Source organism: Cynocephalus volans, chromosome 12 (assembly GCF_027409185.1).
Source record: "Cynocephalus volans isolate mCynVol1 chromosome 12, mCynVol1.pri, whole genome shotgun sequence".
NCBI classification, from domain to species: domain Eukaryota; kingdom Metazoa; phylum Chordata; class Mammalia; order Dermoptera; family Cynocephalidae; genus Cynocephalus; species Cynocephalus volans.
Window position 1 is genome coordinate 63,410,424 of NC_084471.1, and position 20,370 is coordinate 63,430,793.

Below are 20,370 nucleotides of genomic sequence, written 5' to 3' on the forward strand. Positions count from 1 at the left end.
GCTCCCGCCGCGGGTTCGGATCCTATATAGGACTGACCGGTGCACTCACTGGCTGAGTGCCGGTCACGAAAAAAACGACAAAAAAAAAAAAAAAAAATATTTTCATTCAAAAATGAAAAGAAAAAGGACTGTCCCGTGGCTCACTTGGGAGAGTGTGGTGCTGATGGCACCAGGGCCACGGTTCGAATCCTTGTATAGGGATGGCCGGTTGGCTCACTTGGGTGAGCCTGGTGCTGACGACACCGAATCAGGGGTTGGGATCCCCTTACCGGTCATTTTTTAAAAATAAATAAATAAATAAAATTTTTAAAAAATGAAAAGAAAAGTAAGTGATATTTTTGAGACAGAGCTGCCTCAAGAGACAACTCCCAGTACTGTATCACAATGCTTCGACGAAAAATAGCTCCTTTAAGGAAGGGGTCATTTCTCCTGGTATCATTCAATTCAATAGATAATTTTGGGAAAGGGCTACATGATGGAGAGACAGCCTCGCAGTCAAAGAAAATTGGCTCTAATTTCTGGCTCTGGTACTTACTAGCTGAGTTACCTTATGCAACAAGCTCTAATTTCTTAGTTTCCCCATGTTCAAAATGAAACCCATAACTGCTTCGTAGGTCTCGGGTAAAACTAAATGATTGACACACCAGAGGAACTCAATAATAGCTATTACTTACACAAGTTCCCACTGAACACAGATGCTGTGTTAGATGCTGTGGAGACACAAGGTGAAGGTTCTCCTACTTGCATATGACAGAATTCCTGAATGTTCTTAGCTTTCAAAAATCTTTTTGTACATCACCTCACTTCTGCCAGTGAGAAAAACAAGGGCAAGCAATTAAAATCACTAAAATCTGGGGAGCATTTAACAGTTTATAAAATGTTTTCGTGTGCGCCGCTTTACTTTGACGTCTGAACTTAACAGCTACCAAAACTAGAACCCAGGCGTCCTACAAACACCAGGGCAACCATCTCGCCGCCCCATGCCTCACTAAAGTGTTCGGGAGCTGTTTCTATTCGGAGTATTTTGCAGCCACCCGGCTCTTCACTCACCACCACCGCACGTCGGTGACTAGATTGCGGCGGCTTACTGGGGCCCGTATTTGGTCTTCGAATGTCGAAGGTAAGTAAGTAGCTTCCTGACCAAGGCTCCCTCTTATACGTCTCTCTCGAGGCAGCGCTCTCCTCTCTGAGAATTACACCGCTCCTAACCCCGCCGGAGCCCCCTCCCGGACCCCCGGCTTCGCAGCCGCTCACCTTCGACTTTCCCGCCCTCGGCTTTTGCATGCACCGCCCACCGCATGCGCCGGCGCGCGGAAGAATCCGCAAGCTTTTGCGGTAGCCCATTTCCCTTTCTCTCATTGGGTAGCCTCACCCTTTCCCCGCCCTCAAGTTTTTTACTTCCTCAGTGATTGGGCTTGAGGATTGTTTATCCTGACTCTAGGCACCGCCCACTACCCTCCACCCACTAGGCCCTCTCCGAGAGTCCCCGAACACACGTCACCCATCCCTCGTCCAGGGTGAATGAGTTCACTTAGCCCTGCCGCGAGCTTTGAAGGGACGGGACCCTCCTCCTGCTCCAACCACACCCACCTTTTCTCCAACTCCCAGACTCAGCATTCCCTCACGTAGCGCCCCCGCACCGTGTCTCGCCCGCGACTCCTCTGCCCCTCCCTCCCAACCACGGCTCAGACGTCCCGGGCGCTCTGGCAGAGCCGGCGGCGCGTTGGGGGCATGCGCTGCATGAAGGCTCTGCAGAATGCGTTGAGCGGGGCCTGCAGACCGGGAGGCTGGGGTCACCTAAGCCGGAGCCCCCTCCTTGGCGGGGGCGTCCGTCACCACCTCAGTGAGGCCGCGGCGCAGGACAGGGAGAAGGCTCACAGTCACCAGCCGCAGCACCAGGATCAGTAAGGCTCGCGGGACAGGGGCAGGGGATTGCTCCCACTCTCACTGTCGTTCTCGCTGGCTCCCGAATCCTCTTCCTAGGGTGCACATCTCCTCTCCCCTCTCGTCTCCTCGCCTACTAGCCTGCGATGCCTTTTCCTTTAGATTTTGGGCATTGGGCTCACCGCACTCTGGCGGTAACGTGTCGTCCGCCGGGGAGGGCGTTTGGGCAGGTGGGTCCTCTCGATGGTGCCTGTCCAAGGTGCGTACTTAACTGGAAACGCAGATGGAAGAAGAGTATTGCTTGGTGCACTTGTCTGAGTTCAGGGCCGTGTGCACGCCGGCCCATCCTCAGCCTTCCTGTCCTCCCCGGTCCTCGAATATATTGTAGAGGTTGCGTGGGTATGGAACAGGCTCCTGCCTCAAGTGTGCTTAGGTCTGTGCGGTGTATCTGTGTTTCTGCGTGTCCTCGGCGGATAATGTGTAATGCGTGTATAATTAGTGCGCAGGTACATGCATATGTGTTGGGTGTGTGAGTAGTAGGGCTCCCAAATCTGTAGAATAAGGATGTTTTTCCAAATTGACTGCTGAATGGGGAGAATATTTATAATGGTGGAAAAAATCATAAGACGCCAAACCGGAGCCAGTCAGCCCTTATTTGTGTTGCATAGGCACCCTGATTTAAAGGATTCTTTTTCCTTGCCTTGCGCGCTTCCTCCGCCCGGGAGGTGGAGCCCCCCCCCCCTTCCCACCCTGGAACCCTTGGTGGCTGAGCACCTTTTTTCTCCCAGAAGCAGACAGCGCTGAGAAGGAAATCTCGCCCTCCCCAGAGGGCCAGCATAGACATTGTCCAGGTAGCCCCTGCCTGTTACAGTAGGAACAGGAAATGGGCCATCTCCCCTATCACTGACATCTACCTGATGACATTCAGAAACATATGCACACCATAATTAAAGTATCCATACTGACACAGGACTACCTTAACACCACTGGAGTTCCTGTGGGCTAACAGGCCAATAGGTATTATTTATTATTAATAATCATCATTATGCAGTACTTTTCTATCAGCCTCTTCTCAAAGAGACAAGGAACATTTAAAGAATAAGCCCTCTCCCTCCCAGTCTCCACCTCAACTTCCTTCCAAATAATCTCCATGGGAGAAATGGTGGTGGGATAGAGCAAAGGTTTAACCTTCACCCTTCCACCTTCTGTGGGGTAGGGAGCTAGAGGTATCCCTCCCAGGTTCCCCCCGCACACACACAACTCCTGTCCAGTGGAGTCGGGTGATGGAAGTTTTTGTAGGGGACCTTGATTCTCTTGCCTGTGGCTGCCTGTGCTACAGGGGAACCTCTTGGTAAGGGCCTTAGACTGGTGCTCCCTGGGCAGAAGAATTGAGAACAGTGGAAAGTGATGGGTTCTGGGAACATGATGCCATGAAGGAAGGAGTTCCTGTGGTTGGGGGAGGGAGTCAGCAAAGAGAAAATGATCTGTTATTTGGGGTTTTGTTTGTTTAATATTTAGCTTTATTGTATTTCTGATTTTATTTTATTTTTTGTTTTTCTGATTTTAAAAGAAAAGATAGAGTATCAAAAAGAAACAAAAGATCCCAATATTAGAGATAACCAATTAATATTGTGATATATCCATATATATCCTATGTGTATGTATGTATATACACATAATTTTAAAAAATAGGATCACAATATTTATATTCTTTGGTAACCTATCTTTTCCATTTATGAACATCTTTTAATATCACTGAATATGTATATGTGTATAACATTGTCATTTTTAATAGCTGCCATTTTGCCATTTTAAAGATTCCATTATATGAGGTATCATAATTTATTTAACCAGTCTTCAATTCGGTTACTATATACTCTTTTGTGCACTTGTTCAATTATTTCTTAGAGTAAATTTCTAGGAAATTTTACTCCCCAGAGACATCTGATGTCATTAGTATCTTGTATAGCCTTCTAGAGATATTTTATGCATATAATACATGTTGATATTATTTTACTTTTTTATACAAACGATATCATACTATACACATTGTTTTGCACCTTGCTTTTTTTCCCTCAACATTGTATTGGTGATCAATTCATATCTGGGTCAAAGGGTATGTCATTTTTTTTTTATTGTGGTAAAATATATATACCATAAGGTTTGCATTTTAAGTATTTTTTAAACATACAATTGAGTGGAATTAATTACATTCACAGTGCTGTGTGACCACCGCCTTTATCTATTTCCAAAACTTTTCTTTCGTCCTGAACATAAACGCTGTACCCATTAAGCAATATTTCTCATTATTTCTTCCCTCCAGTTTCCGGTAACAAGGGGTATGCTTTTTTTTTTTTAAGACCTGTGATACATTCCATGGTGTGGCCTCATTTCCTGTCTTCCATCAGCTTCCAGGCACAGAGACGTGCCTTCAAAGTGTTCCTGTGTACTTTCCTTCTTGAGTTATCCCTCAGATAGCTTTTCCCCCTCTCTTCCCTATAGGCTCTAGCTTCAATGTGACAATTAGATTTTCCCCAGAAATAGGAAACTCCCCCATCTTTTGGTATTCTTCTTGGCCCCAAATATACACATATCTAGCCTATGCCAAGCTTCTTTTTTTTTTTTTTCTTTTTTGGCGGCTGGCCAGTAAGGGGATCTGAACCCTTGACCTTGTTGTTGCAACATTGTGCTCTAACTAACTGAGCTTACCTACCAGCCCTGTATGCCAAGCTTCTTGAGAGTCTTTTTATTTTTTAATGCGTTATTTCAATACATCATATATTCATATGGTTCAAAATTCAGAATATGCAAATGAGGGCCAGCCCATGGCTCACTTGGGAGAGTGTGGTGCTGATAACACCAAGGCCACAGGTTCGGATCCCTATATAGGGATGGCCAGTTAGCTCACTTGGGAGAGCATGGTGCTGACAACACCAAGTCAAGGGTTAAGATCCCCTTACTGGTCATCTTTTAATTACATACATACATACATACATACATACATACATAAATTAAATAAATAAATTAAATAAATAAATAAAATAAAATAAATAAATAAAAATAAAATGCAAATGATATATAGTGAAAAGTATCCCTTCCACCCTTTTGCCCACCTCTCTAGGAGATGAATCATTTTTTATATGTCCTTCCAGAAATATTTTGTGCCAGAATAAGCAAAAATATGTATTTTTTCCCTTTTAAACTGTTCTACAATGTGCTTTAGTTAATATTACATCTTGGAGATAATTCCATATCGATTCTTAAAGCACTCCCTAATTTCTTTTTTTACATTGCATAATATTCCATTATATGAATATACCATAATTTCCCTTACCAATTCCCTTCTGATGCACATTTAGGTTGTTTCCAATGTTAGTAACAATGCAATGAATAATGGTGAATATGTTACTTTGTAGGTGTATAAGTAAGCCTGCAGGCAAATTTCTGGATGTCAAATTGTTCGGTCAAAGGGTTTTGAATGGTCTTAGTCTCAGCTAGCTGTCATATTTGGAAATGATCTGATAAAATAATTCCTCTAAATCTGTTAACATACTAATAGGAAAACTCCTGAAGACCGAGAAGTCTTCAGTACCTGGAATTTTAGGTGCTATAAGCCAGTGAGAGAGATACTTTGAGGCACAGGGACTTTCCTAGCAGTGCAACTTGGTAATTCTTATTGAAGACCCACTGTGTGCTAGGGACTTTGCTCAACACTAGGAAGACAAAGATATATAAAACACAAAGACCTAACAGTGGAGTGAGGGAGATTCCTCTGACAGTAAGATGGTATGTTGTGTCATACAGCAGCATAAGCAAAATTTGGAGGTTTGGGGAAGTCTTTACAGAGTTAGTGACATTTGATCTAGACCTTGAAGGATGATCATGACTGTGCTAAGTGAAGAAGGTCATTCCATACAGAAGTTACAGCATAAGCAAAGGCCAGGAAGCCTCACAGTGCCTGACCCACTCAGGGAGCCATCTGTTATCTCTCATAACTGGAGTGTGAGGGTATTGGTGGGGAAGAGGAAAGAAAAGTTGGCATAGTTTAAAGAGCCTTGAATGCCATACCAAGAAATAAGAACTTATTCTGTAGGCACTGTTGAGCTATTAAAGGTTTTTGAAATTACACTGGAGTTTTAGAAAGATAATTGGCACATTGTGGAAGATTGATTGAAAGTCAAGAGTATAGTGGCAATTAGGTAACAGACAATAATGAGCTGGTGATAAAGAAGCACAATTTACAGAGCATCTACTTTGTGTCACAGTTTTCACGGAATATTAATTAAGCCCTACATCACCCATGTGAACTAGACATTACTACCCTTATTTTACAGATAAGGAAGCAGGTACAGCAATATTAAGTGACCTGTCCAAGATCACAGCTAGTAAGTGGCAAGCTCTCTTTTTTTCTACTACACCATGCTGGCACAGGGGAAAAGGAGAAGAGAGGGTGGACTTGAGAGACATTATGAAGGTAGATTTATCCAGTGTTGGTGACCAACTGAACATGGACTTAAGGTGTGGGAACTATCAAAACGATTTATCATATCCAAATTGGCACCCAGGTTGGTAATGCTATTAACCCAGATGGAGAACACAAGAGGAGGAGAAGAGGGAGGGATGTGAGATGACTCAGATTTGGAAATGCTGAGTTTTCAGTGCCTGCAGGCTATCTAGAAGTAAAAATGTCTAGAAGATAGCTAGAAATAAAGGTCTGATAGTCAGAAGTAAAAGAAAGCTGGAGAATAATATTTACAACATCTCAGGACAGATATGAAATTGAGAATTATAGGGATAGATCAGATGGTTCAGGAAGGAGGCATAGAATGAGGACACCGACCTACTTATAAGCCCATGTTCCAAGAGGAGGAGCAGGGAGCAGTTCTCAGGCTTCTTTCTCTCCTCCCCTGTCTCTGCCTCCAAACAGTGATTCGTCAGAAAGTGGCATGCTGTCCCGTCTGGGTGATTTGCTCTTCTACACAATTGCTGAGGAACAGGAACGAATCCCTATCCACAAGTTCACTACAGTAAGTTGCTCTTTACCTGTTCAGATCCCTGATCCCTTAGGATCTCTGGAAAGTGGGAAAAGGAGGGTAGGACAAGTGCAAGGCAGCTAACGGGTTGCTACATGAGGATGGAGAATACAGACAGATGACAGCAGATGCCTAGGCTAACAAGACAATCCCATCCCTGTCCCGGGGTCGGAAGATTAAACCCTCTGACTCATGAAAAAGGGCAGAAAACCCTTGTTAGCCTTCAAGGCATCTCCATTTCCTCCTTCCTCAGTTTCCAAACCTTTATGTTCATATATTGTAGTAGTTAGGGTTGAGCTAATTGGGTATCCATTCAGAAAGATTATTAGGATTAGATTACTGTCCTTGTAGCTGAATTTACCAGTCCTCTTTTTCCCCCTAAAGGCACTGAAGGCCACTGGACTGCAGACATCAGATCCCCGACTCCGGGACTGTATGAGCCAGATGCGCCACATGGTTCAAGAGTCCAGCAGTGGTGGCCTCTTGGACCGAAATCTCTTCCGAAAGTGAGAGCTCCAGAAACAAGGGCACTGCTCTCAAAACTGTTCTGTGGGGGCTGAGCCCGTGGCGCACTCGGTAGCGTGCTGCCGCCGCGGGTTCAGATCCTATATAAGGATGAGCGGTGCACTCCCTGGCTGAGCGCCGGTCACGGAAAAAAAAAAAAAAAAAACTGTTCTGTGGAAATAGACTATGAGAGCAGGGAGGAATCTTGGGGACTGTAGAGCTTTATTTTATTTTATTTATTTTATTTTACTATTTATTACACAAGTTATACATCTAATACTCATTATAAAAGTTTGAACAATATAGGAATACATGCTCTCCTTTTGCTCTCTACCCATCATCCCCAGTTCTCTTTTCCCAGAAGTAAACATTGTTAACAGATTAGTGGGTATTTTATAGATAATGTCCTATGTATTTACATACATGTGTGAATATATGTAAATATGTGATTTAGGATTTTATTTATTTATTATTATTACCTTTTTAAAGATGACTGGTAAGGGGATCTTAACCCTTAACTTGGTGTTATCAGCACCACGCTCTCCCAAGTGAGCTAGCCAGCCATCCCCATGTAGGGATCTGAACCCGTGGCCTTGGTGTTATCAGCACCACACTCTCCCAAGTGAGCCACGAGCCAGCCCTATGATTTAGGATTTTTAAAGTAATGTACTATACATATTATTCTGGTATTTATTTATTTCTCATATCCCAAGACACTATGTCATGGGACATCTTTCTATGTCATTACAACCCCTTATTTTAGAGGTGAGGAAACTAAGTCCCAGAAAGATAAAGTGATGTCCCAAAGGTCACACAGCTCTTGGTCCCAAATCTGATGACCACTCCCAACCTTCTTTATGGAACTTCCATGGTTCCAGAGTGAGTCCCAGCTGCATCTCTCCAGCCCCCTAATCCAATTGTGTCTGAGATCCAGGTGTGTGAGCAGCAACATTGTGCTCCTGACCCAGGCATTCCGAAAGAAGTTTGTCATTCCTGATTTTGAGGAGTTCACAGGCCATGTGGATCGCATCTTTGAGAATGCCAAAGAGCTCACTGGAGGCAAAGTGAGAGCCAGGGGACTAAGGGAGGGGCAAGGGTGCTGGGCCAGATCTATCTTGCTTCTCAGAGATTTACTGGGGCTGGGAATCCAGTGGATGAGAGATGAGGATGAGAAGGAGGACCTCCAAAAATGGGAACATGGCTTCATGTGTTTCCATATATATGATTCCTAGAGCAAGTGAGCAACTCTGAGGTTTTTATGGAGACAATTAGCAAAGATTCAATAGAGCCTTCAAAGAGATTTATAAGGTAATTGAGCCTAAGAACCAAAAAGGGAATCTGACTCGAGAATTCTTTTTCACTTTCCATGAGCTTTACTGCCATCACTACAGGATTGGGACTACAGAAAGATAAGACCGTCTAAGACTTACAGCTTGGGTGTTTCTGGGAGCAACAGGCAGGAGGAAACCCTTTTGCCCTGCAGGAGACAGAATTTTAGCTTTTATCTAAAAGATTCTCTTGATTTTGAACCTCAGCTCTGTTCCCCTTCTCCATATCCATCTGTCTCCCTTTTCTCTACCCACTCATACCCAGGTGGCGGCCTATATCCCTCAGTTGGCCAAGTCAAACCCAGACTTGTGGGGCGTATCCCTGTGCACTGTGGATGGTCAGCGGTGAGATGCTGGGTGAGAGGAAGGGGAGGCAGGGCACAGGTGCAGAACAAAGGCCAACCTTTCCATGGCACCTGTCTGCCTCCAGGCACTCCGTGGGCCACACAAAGATCCCCTTTTGCCTGCAGTCCTGTGTGAAGCCCCTCACCTATGCCATCTCCATAAGCACCCTAGGCACTGACTATGTGCACAAGTTTGTGGGCAAAGAGCCCAGCGGCCTGCGCTACAACAAGCTCTCCCTCAATGAGGAAGGTGAGCACCACGAGATCTCAGACCAAACTCATAGCCCTTCCTCTTACCCCCACTCCCTCCACAGACTTTTTTCTTTCTCTGCCCTTCCTGATTAGCCCAGTCATTATCTTACTCCCCAGCAAAGAAATCGTTCTTGTATAACCTACAGAGTGGGCAGGCTGTAAAGGAGGCTTTGTTCAGTGTCTGATAAGACTCTGGGTGGTTTGTATTTCCCCAGGAATTCCCCATAACCCTATGGTCAATGCTGGTGCCATTGTTGTCAGCTCCCTAATCAAGGTGAGTGTCACCCTAACCTTCTGAAAGGCACTATTCTCTAAGCTCCCTTGTTCCTGTATCTCTCATATCTGTTCAGCTGTCCAGTGTGGAGCTTGGATTTCTTTCAGGGTCCCCAGGAGGCACATCAGAGCAAAGCAAGGATCCATGTATTATGCTGAGGATGCTGGTAAAAGAGACTGCACCACCTCTCCCACCCCCATCCCATACTCCCTGCTCCCACCCATGAGTCTAGAGCCAAGACCTTCCTGGCCCTTAGAGAAGTGAGCAGGTCCTGACCCCTGCCTAGGACTAAGGGCCAAATGCCAGAGACGGGGAGGACAGCACTATTAGGTACTGATTGGCCATTTCTGGATAAGGGACACTTGGACGGAGAGGTGAATGGCCAACCCAGGGCAGTTATTCACGTCACCTGGAACTGTGAGTTGGCCTTGAGCAAGGGTGTCAGGCTGGCCCATCAGCTGTAGGTCTCCCAGGGCTTGAGCAAGAACCTGGGAGCAGTGTGGGCAGCAACAGTCTGGAGCCAATCACAGCCCCTCCTGGGGAAGGTGGTGTTAGGAACCCTCCCCCCAGGGCCTCAGGTGTCAGAGTCCCTGTGATGTTGACTCTACAGTTGACACATGCAGGAAGCAATGAGTCTGGGGGAGGAGACCAGTCCAGGTCTTTCCTTTCATTCTGTGATGTCTCTATCCACAGCCCTGTATCTGGGACCTGCTTCATCCCATTCCCATCTAAGTATGCCCTATTGGACTTGACTTTCAGCTAAAATCTTTAGCTTCATTTCAGTTGTCAATATAATTGAATATTACAATATATACAACAGACACCTGTATCCCATCCAATCCATCCAGTCCTGGAGATGGGTATGGGAGTCAGGAATGGATAGAATAAGTCTCCAGCATGGTGTGTAAGGAATAGGGATGGAGATCAGGGATGGGGAGGGGCTTGGGAACAGGACTAGAGTCAGGAAAATGAAGATGGGAGTCAGGGCCTGGATTGAGAATGGAAGTGGGGTTGAGATTCATATTGGGTGAGGCTCATTGGTGGAATGAGATTATATGTATACCCATTCCTTGATAATAAAATGTAAATGGTTTGGTTTTTAAGATCACTATATATAGATGGATAAAAAAGTTCTCAGTTGTTTAAAAGTTATTGTAAAATGTAACACATTCCAGTTAGCAAGACCAGTCTAATACTAACTCCACTAGGTCCTTCTGACTCTTCCCTCTGTCATTCTCCTAGGTATACTGACATCTCTCTTTCTTTACAGATGGACTGTAACAAAGCAGAGAAGTTTGATTTTGTAAGTTCCCTTGCTACTCAGCCCCTGGCTGCTTTTCTCCAAGGTATGCTGTCCTCACCAGCTGCCTCAGTGCCTGGCTCTAACCCCACTAGAAGCCTTATTTCCAGAGGAATGGGAATCTGATGGCCTCAGAGAGGAAAGTCTCTTGATAAGGACTGAGTAATTCAGAAAGACTAGTCAGACTGGGATGTGTTTAGTAGGGGTCCTTAGTCAAGTGGGACCTCCTCCCATGCCTTTTCTTCTCTTCCAGGTGTTACAATATCTGAACAAAATGGCCGGGAATGAATACATAGGTTTCAGCAATGCCACGTAAGGCCCTGTTCAGAGGATTAGCTGAATGCATTTTGGGGAGGGGGGGTGTACACTGGGTGGGGGAGGAGCATGAGAGAGAGAGAGAGAGGGAGAATCTTAGGAGGAAGAAATCCCAGGGGATCTTTGGCCTCCCAGCTTCCTTTGAGCCCTTTCATTAACACTTGTTTACTTTGTGAAATAATTTGTTCCATTTCTAATTAGTATATAATGAGAGAGGCAGTGTGATGGTTTGTGCCTAAGCCCTTTCTTGCCAAGATTCCCAAAGCCAAAAACCTCACCAGTTCTCCTAGACTAAATGACTAGGCAGTTTGGGGTGTGTTTTTGGTTTTGGTTTTTTTCTTTTACACTTTACAACAAATCCGTGCTGAGTGCTTGCTCAGGTTCAGAAGTTTCCTTTACTACTGTGAAAAGTTATAAAGATACTGGTTTAGATTGACACATGATGTAGATCTGTCTCTTAGGGAAGCTAATTTTTTTTTTACATTAATTAGATTGATTTAATCATTCCACAATGTAAATGTATCAAAACATCACACTCTATACCGTAAATATATACAATTTTTGACAATTATAACTTAATAAAAATGTTTTAAAAATAAAATAAATTTGCCTTTCACAAAGGTAAGCTTGTAGAAAGCCACTTGTAACTAAAATAAGAGGTTTGCCTCTTCACTAGGTCCATGTTAAATTCTGAAAATAAGGCCAGGGAACATAAAAGACACTTATGCTTTCTTCATCCTCTCTGTAGAGGGAAAAAGAGCAGCATTAGCCAAGGCCACATTGTAGAAGGCCCTATGTGTTTGGAGCCCCATATACTAGTTCCTTGTTTTAGCTATTTACTTCTTTCACCTTTCCATATAGATTTTAAAATAATTTTGTCTATTTCTACAAAAGAATCTTGCATGAATTGCTGTAGGAATTATGAAAAACCTATATATCCATTTGGGGAGAATTTACATCTTTATTGTGTTGAGTGGGAAGGTAATTTTTCCCGTTGCCCCCATACACACCCTTCAAACTTCAAATACTAAATTGGGTATTTGCTTCAGATTCCAGTCAGAGAAGGAAACAGGGGATCGGAATTATGCCATTGGCTATTATCTCAAGGAAAAGAAGGTAACTGGGGAAGGCCGGTAGAGAAAGTCCCTGGGAATTCTGCTGCTAGTGGAAGGGCAATTGGGGTTGGGGACTTCCACTGAGACCCTGATGGTGTGAAAGGGGCTGCTGATGGCCTGAAGAGAAATGCTCTCCCCTCTTCTTCCTTGCAGTGCTTTCCTAAGGGGGTGGACATGATGGCAGCTCTCGATCTCTATTTCCAGGTAATCAAACACTGCTCAGGGCCAAGAGAACATGTGCTGATCACGATCCCGAATGCCATAATGCCGAATGTTGAAATCCTGAAAGATCAAAATCCCTAAAGTCTAAAATCTCAAAAATCACAATCCCAGAAAAAAATTAAAATAAAATAATCAAAAAACAACAAAAAAAATCACAATCCCAAGAGATCAAAATCCTAAAACTGTAATTCTGGAAAAAACAATTTTAAAAATTATTTAAAAGACATTTATATATTTTTAAAAGGAGATTTGAGAAATATAGAAAAACATGACAGAACACTTCATAGGCTACTTTACACAATAAAATACACTTAATAACATACATGTTCTGCAAGCATAAACACTGGGGTATACTAATGATAGCTGCATGGGTGTAAGAGTTATGAACAGACAAACCATATTCATAAAAAAATAGGTCAAAAGTCAATGTGTAAATGCATCACTGGTTGGTAATTTTGTGCACCCAGCTTTACAACTGTGGTCATCTGAAATACCCTGATGGACAACCTAAATCATTTGACGAGACTGATCAATAACCACAGTGGGTCACCACCACATATGTAGTCACCCAGAGAGCCAAGATCTCACGAAATTTTATCTTTCACAAATGCAGATGGAGAAAAATGACACTGCTTCCCCAGAATTCAGCTTTCAGGATTACAATATTCGGGATTTTAATCTTTCAAAATTGTGATTTTTAGGATTTTAGAGTTTAGGGATTTTGATCTTTTGGGATTTCAACATTTGAGATTATGGTGTTTGGGACTCTGTCTTTTGGGATTACGGCCCAAACCTGGGAACAAAACAGACTGCCCTCCTTACTCCAACTCACAAGAGGGATAATCCTCTCTCATAGTTCTGATGTCCTTCAGAAACACCAGGGAAATTTGTTGAAAGATCTAGATGCCAAGAACATTGCTTTACACCCAAGAGCACTGTTTTCAGGTCTACACTGCACCTTCACCTTTCCCTTGTCTCCTTAGCTGTGCTCCGTGGAGGTCACCTGTGAATCAGGCAGTGTTATGGCAGCCACCCTCGCCAATGGTGGGATCTGCCCCATCACAGGCGAGAGAGTGCTGAGCGCTGAAGCAGTGCGCAACACCCTCAGCCTCATGCATTCCTGTGGCATGTATGACTTCTCTGGACAGTTTGCTTTCCATGTGAGTGTTTCTAGCCTTGCCATCCATCTGCCATGAGCCCAGTGCCAAGAAAACACTGACTTTGTGAAGATAGAGGGGTGGAAGCTTGTTCTTCTCATTCACTAACTTCCAGTCAGGCAATTAGGTTGAGAATCCTTAGAGGAGTTTGTTAGACATACCAAGTTCATGAAATACATAAACACATGATGTTGTAGCTTTTGAACCTTCATTCACAAAGCTGGCTCTTCTCTGGGTCTCAGCTTAGATGTCACTTCCAATGAGGATTTACCCTATCTCAAGTGCGTTCCTCTCCATCTCTATTCACAAAACCCTACTTTTCTTCTCAATGTTTATCACAATTGTTTTTATAATTATTTTTGTCTACTTGTTTACCTGTTTACTGACTATCTCCTACCATCAGAATGTTGAGACTTTGTCCTAGTTCTAGAACAGCATTCGGCATAGAGTGCTGTTAATATTTCAATAAATATTTCCTAATGGAATCAATTAAAGGAGGACAGGAGAGCAGGAGTAAGAAAAGAAGCTAATTAACAAGCCAAAAGGTTATGGTGGGTTGTGGCCTTGTCCATGCAGTCACTTGGCCTAGTTTGTTTATTTTCCCAGATTTAGCGCACTCCCAGCTCATCCTCACTTTAGCCACGGGTATTGCTTCAACTTTGTTCTCCAGGTGGGCCTGCCAGCCAAGTCAGCTGTGTCAGGAGCCATCCTCCTGGTGGTACCCAATGTCATGGGAATGATGTGTCTGTCACCTCCACTGGACAAGCTGGGGAACAGCCAAAAGGGCATCAGCTTCTGCCAGGTGATCTGATTTGCATAAAGTACTTAATATTTTTGAATTAAGCAATAAGTGTATTTAACAGTAGCCACTTTAATAAAATTGTGAGCTTCTTCAGTGCAAGGTAACAGTTTCTTTCAGATCCCCATACTGGCCAGCCACCAAAAAAAGAAAAAAAAAGTAAACAATATCTTTGGCTTACAATTCTAGAAGTTGGTGTCTCTCTTCAATTTCCACAACTATGATAACCTGCGGCACTGTGCTCGAAAGTTAGACCCACGGCGTGAAGGGGGAGAAGTTCGGGTAAGGAAAACCCCAGGTGACTTGTAAGAATATTTCAGAATAGAACATTTCCTAACACATCAGCAATACCCATGGCTAAGCATCCATGGAGGGTCACAGGGCAGAGCTGGACATGGGTGGGTTCAAAGCCACAATTAATCTCAGGTGGGTATGATCTGTGTTCCAGAACAAAACTGTGGTGAACCTGTTATTTGCTGCCTATAGTGGAGATGTGTCAGCTCTTCGAAGGTAATTCTACTGTGACCAAATACACACAATAAATACTCCTGGTCAGAGATCTTATTAGGAGGCAACATAGCAAAATAGTTAAGTACTTCAACCTTAGAGTTAGACAGAATGGACACAGATTGCATTTAAATGATATTTTTTTTAAAAAGTAAAATGCCTGCCATATGATAAGAACTTAATGGTAGCCACTGTTATTAACTTGAGTGTTAAGAGCAGAGTCTTGCCTCAAATGGATTACCAACAATAAATATGTACTGGGCACCTACCATGGGTAGGCAGTGATGTTTCTGGAAGCATCACAGGCCTCTCTCTCTGATGTGGGAATAAGTCTCATCTAGTTGTAGAACAGATGCAGAACCTATAAATCTTGGCATAAGCTTTGTTTTACTTTTTCTAGAATTCATTTAGTCTGACCCCACTTCTGAAAGGACACTAGTGATTCTAGACTCCTGGGTGACTCTAGCTGCTTTCCACTACCCTCAGGTTTGCCTTGTCAGCCATGGACATGGAACAGAAAGACTATGACTCCCGCACAGCTCTGCATGTTGCTGCAGCTGAAGGTATCTGAAGGGTTAAAGAAGGGAAGGAAGCAAATTGTAAGACCCTTTCTTTTCTACCAAGAGTACCCCACTGTACGTGCCCTTAAGGTTACGGGGCAGCAACAAGTTTTGTCCAGATGCCCTTCAGTTTGCAGCCAGACTATTATTGGATGCTGCAGGGAGCAAAATGAGATCTTCTCCCCTGCCCTCTTGGTACATACTCCAGCTGCCAAGGGTCTGTCCCAAAGGGCTCAGGACCTCTCATTTTCCTTCTGCCTGTATTCCTAGGACACATTGAAGTTGTTAAATTCCTGATTGAGGCTTGCAAAGTGAATCCTTTTGTCAAGGACAGGTAAGTAGGATTAACGCTAAAGGGAGGGTGGGGAGAATAGGCACAGCTTCTCAACCACTACCCTCCAGCCACCATGCACACAAATACATTCTCCATGTCTTTGCTTGATCATTATTGTTGTTCCACTCAGGTGGGGCAACATTCCACTGGATGATGCTGTACAATTCAACCACCTGGAGGTGGTCAAACTGCTTCAAGATTACCAGGACTCCTACACACTCTCTGAAACACAGGCTAAGGCAGCAGCTGAAGCCCTATCTAAAGAGAACTTAGAGAGCATGGTGTGAACATGGGTCAAGGACATTCCCCGCTCAAGAAAAAGCATGAATTGCCACACACTTAACCCATAACCACCAAAAATGCTATGGAGAGCTTCAGTGGAGACTAAAGAAGTCATTTGGTGACTTAGACCAGTGCTTTCTGTGACAGTCAAAATACCGCATTCTCTCAGTAGACAGAATACAGAGAAGAGCATCAGTGAACACCTGCAGTAGAGCTATCCACGAAGACCGTGGGTCTCTTTGAGGTACAGCCAAATGAGTTGGCCCACTCAAAACTATCCAAGGTCTTCATCCTGGGAAGGTCCCCTCTTCTTCTCCCTGAAGAAACCATCATAAGAGAGAGATGCTCTGATGGAGGGGCTGTAGCTACCAGGTACATGTACTTATCCATGGAGTAAGGGAAAGAGGGGGCCTACACACCTGGCTTTAGTATTCCAGAGAGATCTGCCCTCCTTGAGCTGGATGTGCCGCTGCTGCTACTGCTAACAGCAATTTTATAGACAGAGAAAGTATTTTGTGCTCAAATAAACTTTAATTACACAAATTATTATTTTTGCTAAACCCAGTCCTCTTTCTCCCCTAAGGGTATCCATCTTCATCACCATCATAGAAGGTAGAATAAAATAGAACCACAGGGTCAGACAGAACCCACACAATACATATTTCACATACATATTCACTTACCCCACCAGGTTTTCCTCAATCCCAAATACTGCTTTAGGTTAAGTGTATTCTGCTGCCAAGGAGAATGGGGGTCTAAACAGGCCCAAAAATGGGTTGCGCAAAACCTCAGTCTTCCCCTCCTTCCTCTGGAAGTTCTAACTGTGGCAGAAATGAAGATGGAGTTTCTCAAGAATAACCATTTCTAGCTCTAATCCTCTAGATATCCTATCCCCCAAGTGTCTCTTCCCCTTTGGTCACGGTTATGAATGGCACAATAATTATGACTGACTGGCTGGTGTCAGAGATGTACAGATTAAGGTAGATGAGGTTGCTGCTAGTGGGGTTCAGGGTCTGTAGCACTGAGGTACTGGGGTAGGAGGGCCCTGTTCTCCCTCTGACACACTGAATCAATAAAGCTCTGAGGGAGCCAGAGCCCAGACTCTGTATGTGCTGTAGAGAAAGGGCCAAGTCATTGCACCACTCCTCCAGCCAGAGGTAGAATTTACTCTGGAGAGATCTGGTAGAACCCCCAAGAACAAACAAGTACATGTGGGTAAATGGATGGAAAGGTATCACAGTGATGAATAAATTCAAACAAGGCTGAAAGATAAGACCCAGGACTGAATACAGTCTGAGAAAGGCCTGGGCATAGGGAGGCAGAGGGACTGAAGGAAGCAAGTCAGGAAAAATACACCCATGGTAGCCGAGGAAATTGGCAGTAATTTGGAAGGATGAGGGTTGGCTGTATGCCTAGCTTTTACAGGGTATGGGAGAGAGGAAGATGACTAAGATTTATTGCACAGAGGACCTGACACTGAATTGTGGGAACTAGAGGTTGCTTGGGACAAAGTAAATAGGCTTCAGACACTTTCAATAGGTGGCTGGCCAAGAGCATGATTAGGGACTCCAAAAACAGACATTCTAGAGGCCCTCTGGCACCTCAAGCCCTGAGTGGGTCAGCAGCTCTCCATCCCAAAGAGCAAAGGCAGGCACCACTGGACCCCGGAAATCTGTCTGTAGTGTCTGGACCACGGAAACCTGGCTCACATCTACCAGGCTCAGTTTCTGGGCCTCATACTCCAGCAGCAGCCCCACCTTCTCTGGCTGCCCAATACCCTCAATTGGAGCTTTCTCGTTGGCCAACATGGTGTGCCATTTGCGGTGGGCATAGGTAAACACCCAGGAACGATCATCAACACCAATGCAGCTATCCCGGGACATGTCCACATCTGCCACTCCTATCCGAAACTGCTGGGAGCGCTTCACCGTCACCTCCCAGTAGTGTCTGCCACTGATGACCGCTGTGTCTGCCAGCACCACTGCCCACTCCCGGAAGCGCTCCACATTCAGGGCCACCTTGGAGGGTTCCAATCCCACTAAGCCATATTTGACACCTGTGTCACCTCTGAAGAGTGCCAGGCTGCTGTGGGCGGTTTTTTCTTCCAATTTAAAACTGACGCCTGCGGACAGAACAAAAACACTGATAATGACAGGGGATAGAACCCTCGGGTTGGTAATCCTATCTGAAGCAGGCAATCATTATTACATCACGAGGCAGTAAGGAAGAGTCAGAATGCCAAGCGGGCAAGAGAGTGGGGGGTGAGTTTAGTATGGGCGGCCCATAAAAACTCGGATTGAGGAAGCCCCAAAATTTAAAAAAACAGATGGTCTCAGGTTTGGAATGGAGACCAACGTCGATGGGGGAGGGGAAATGATCCGAGGGTTGGAGCTGTTTTTCGGAGCGAACTACGAGAATAACAAACGGAAGCCACTTTGGAGGTAAAAGAGAGTAAAAGGCGAATACCCTACCTCTCCGGGCTACCGCGGCAGCAAGCCCCAATGGTTTAGCTCCCCAACGGCACAAGCGCAACGACCACGAAAAGGGTAGCGCCATCTTGCGCCACAGATGGACAGGACACGCCCCCCGACGGAAATCCTGCCATCTGTAGGCCTGCTCCCCTGGCACGTGGTGCGCGAGAGGAGGCCGCGCAGCGTGATGACGTAAGGGAGCCAAGCCCCGGCAGGGATCCTCCGTCCTAGTGATTTCTGTTTCGGGTCTCCCCGGGTTTGGTGCAGTTCGTTTGGGTTTTCTGCGCAGGGGAATGCTGCTCATGTTTGAACTAAATAGGAATTTTAGAGAAATGGTGTAGCCAGATGCTTAAAAGTATAGATTTTAGGATTAAGCATTTAATTGATTCCACTCTGTGACTTTGGGCAAATTCTCTGAGCATTGGTGTTCTCATTTGTAAAACAAATAATATACAGCCTTTAGACCTTAAAGGCTAAATTAGAATAATTTAGATATAGTTTAACAAATGGCAACCACTGGATAAATGGCAGTTGTTTATAATAAATATTAAATACATAAATACTGTAAGTCTTGGTTTTGTGTGTTCAAGGCTGGGAATAGATGGTTTAACTCAATACACGGTTTTCCAGCTTAACCAAGAGTATCAACATTTTGGTTCAGGGTGGAACAGGTATGAGGTAGGTGATTATGCACAGCCTACACTTAACATTTTGATCTGCTTGAAATCCTTGTATCCTTGCTTTCTAAATTTTCAATCTGTACTCTTCTCAAGGTTTTGCTGGCCAGCATAATATCAACATCCCACCTCCATCGTCCTACCTTAAAAGCCTAAAAAATTAACCAAAAATTCTTCCCAGCTCCCGGAATTCTAACCACCATTCTAGTGGACATGGCCCAACTTCAGGCCACTGTCATCCTTTTTCTTAATTAGTGCTTTCTCATTGTAATGTAATGTGGTAGCTCCTAAGCTGGTCTCCCAGTTTCAGTCTGTCTGCTTCTAATCCAGTGTCCACACTACAGTCACAGTGGTAGTTCTAAATCACAAATCTGATCATGCCACTCCTCTACTTAAATCTTTTAACGTGCCTGCATCAGATTCCCATGCATGGTCATAAGGCTTTACATGATATGTCTGCTACCTACCTACTTCATTTATTTTCACAAAACATAGTTCTTTCTAAGAGCCTACAGTCTAGCTGATGAGATGGATGAGAATATTGGCCATTGCAATACGATGCACTAAGTGCCACAATTGAAGTGATTACCGGATGCTTAGGAAGCAAAGGATTTAGTATATGGGGAGTATTGGGGAGAGATTTCCCAAAAGCCATAACTATGGCTTGAAAAGCAGAAATAGTTAAGCAGGTGAGGCAACCCCAGCTTGTTCTAGATTTCAGCTAATATCTTCTTCCCCAACATCCACCGTCTCTCTGAGTATCTCATCTACTCTAATGTAGTCCATTCCACCTACTGGAGAAGGACTCCCAAAATCTCTACCTCATATTTATTTCCTGAGTTCCAGATCTGTATATTTAATAGCTTATTGAACATTTCTACCTGGATGTCCCCCAGTTAGCTCAAACTCAGTATGTCCAAAGCTAACCTCGTCTTCCTACACAAACTTCCTCCTCTTCCTAGATTATCTGACTGCGTGTGAACTGCAACCATATCCAGCCAGTTGCCCCGAA

The 20,370-nt window shown here is 44.3% G+C and overlaps 2 protein-coding genes across 2 annotated transcripts; one reads left to right on the forward strand and one right to left on the reverse strand.

Annotated features, from left to right (window-relative positions):
* Positions 1-1,731: 1,731 nt before the first annotated feature.
* GLS2 (glutaminase 2) lies at positions 1,732-16,723 on the forward strand. The gene is made up of 18 exons (XM_063074969.1): positions 1,732-1,904; positions 6,812-6,911; positions 7,302-7,423; positions 8,356-8,485; positions 9,015-9,094; positions 9,180-9,343; positions 9,561-9,619; positions 10,890-10,922; positions 11,173-11,231; positions 12,284-12,350; positions 12,503-12,553; positions 13,555-13,731; positions 14,399-14,530; positions 14,717-14,809; positions 14,976-15,037; positions 15,521-15,597; positions 15,865-15,928; positions 16,059-16,723. Exons 1-18 carry the CDS (start codon positions 1,732-1,734, stop codon positions 16,213-16,215), a joined length of 1,800 nt encoding a protein of 599 aa, XP_062931039.1. The 3' UTR covers positions 16,216-16,723.
* SPRYD4 (SPRY domain containing 4) lies at positions 16,722-18,771 on the reverse strand. Its single transcript, XM_063074970.1, has 2 exons — positions 18,682-18,771; positions 16,722-18,332 (listed from the first exon to the last, which is right to left on the reverse strand). Exons 1-2 carry the CDS (start codon positions 18,764-18,766, stop codon positions 17,794-17,796), a joined length of 624 nt encoding a protein of 207 aa, XP_062931040.1. The 5' UTR covers positions 18,767-18,771; the 3' UTR covers positions 16,722-17,793.
* Positions 18,772-20,370: the final 1,599 nt, after the last annotated feature.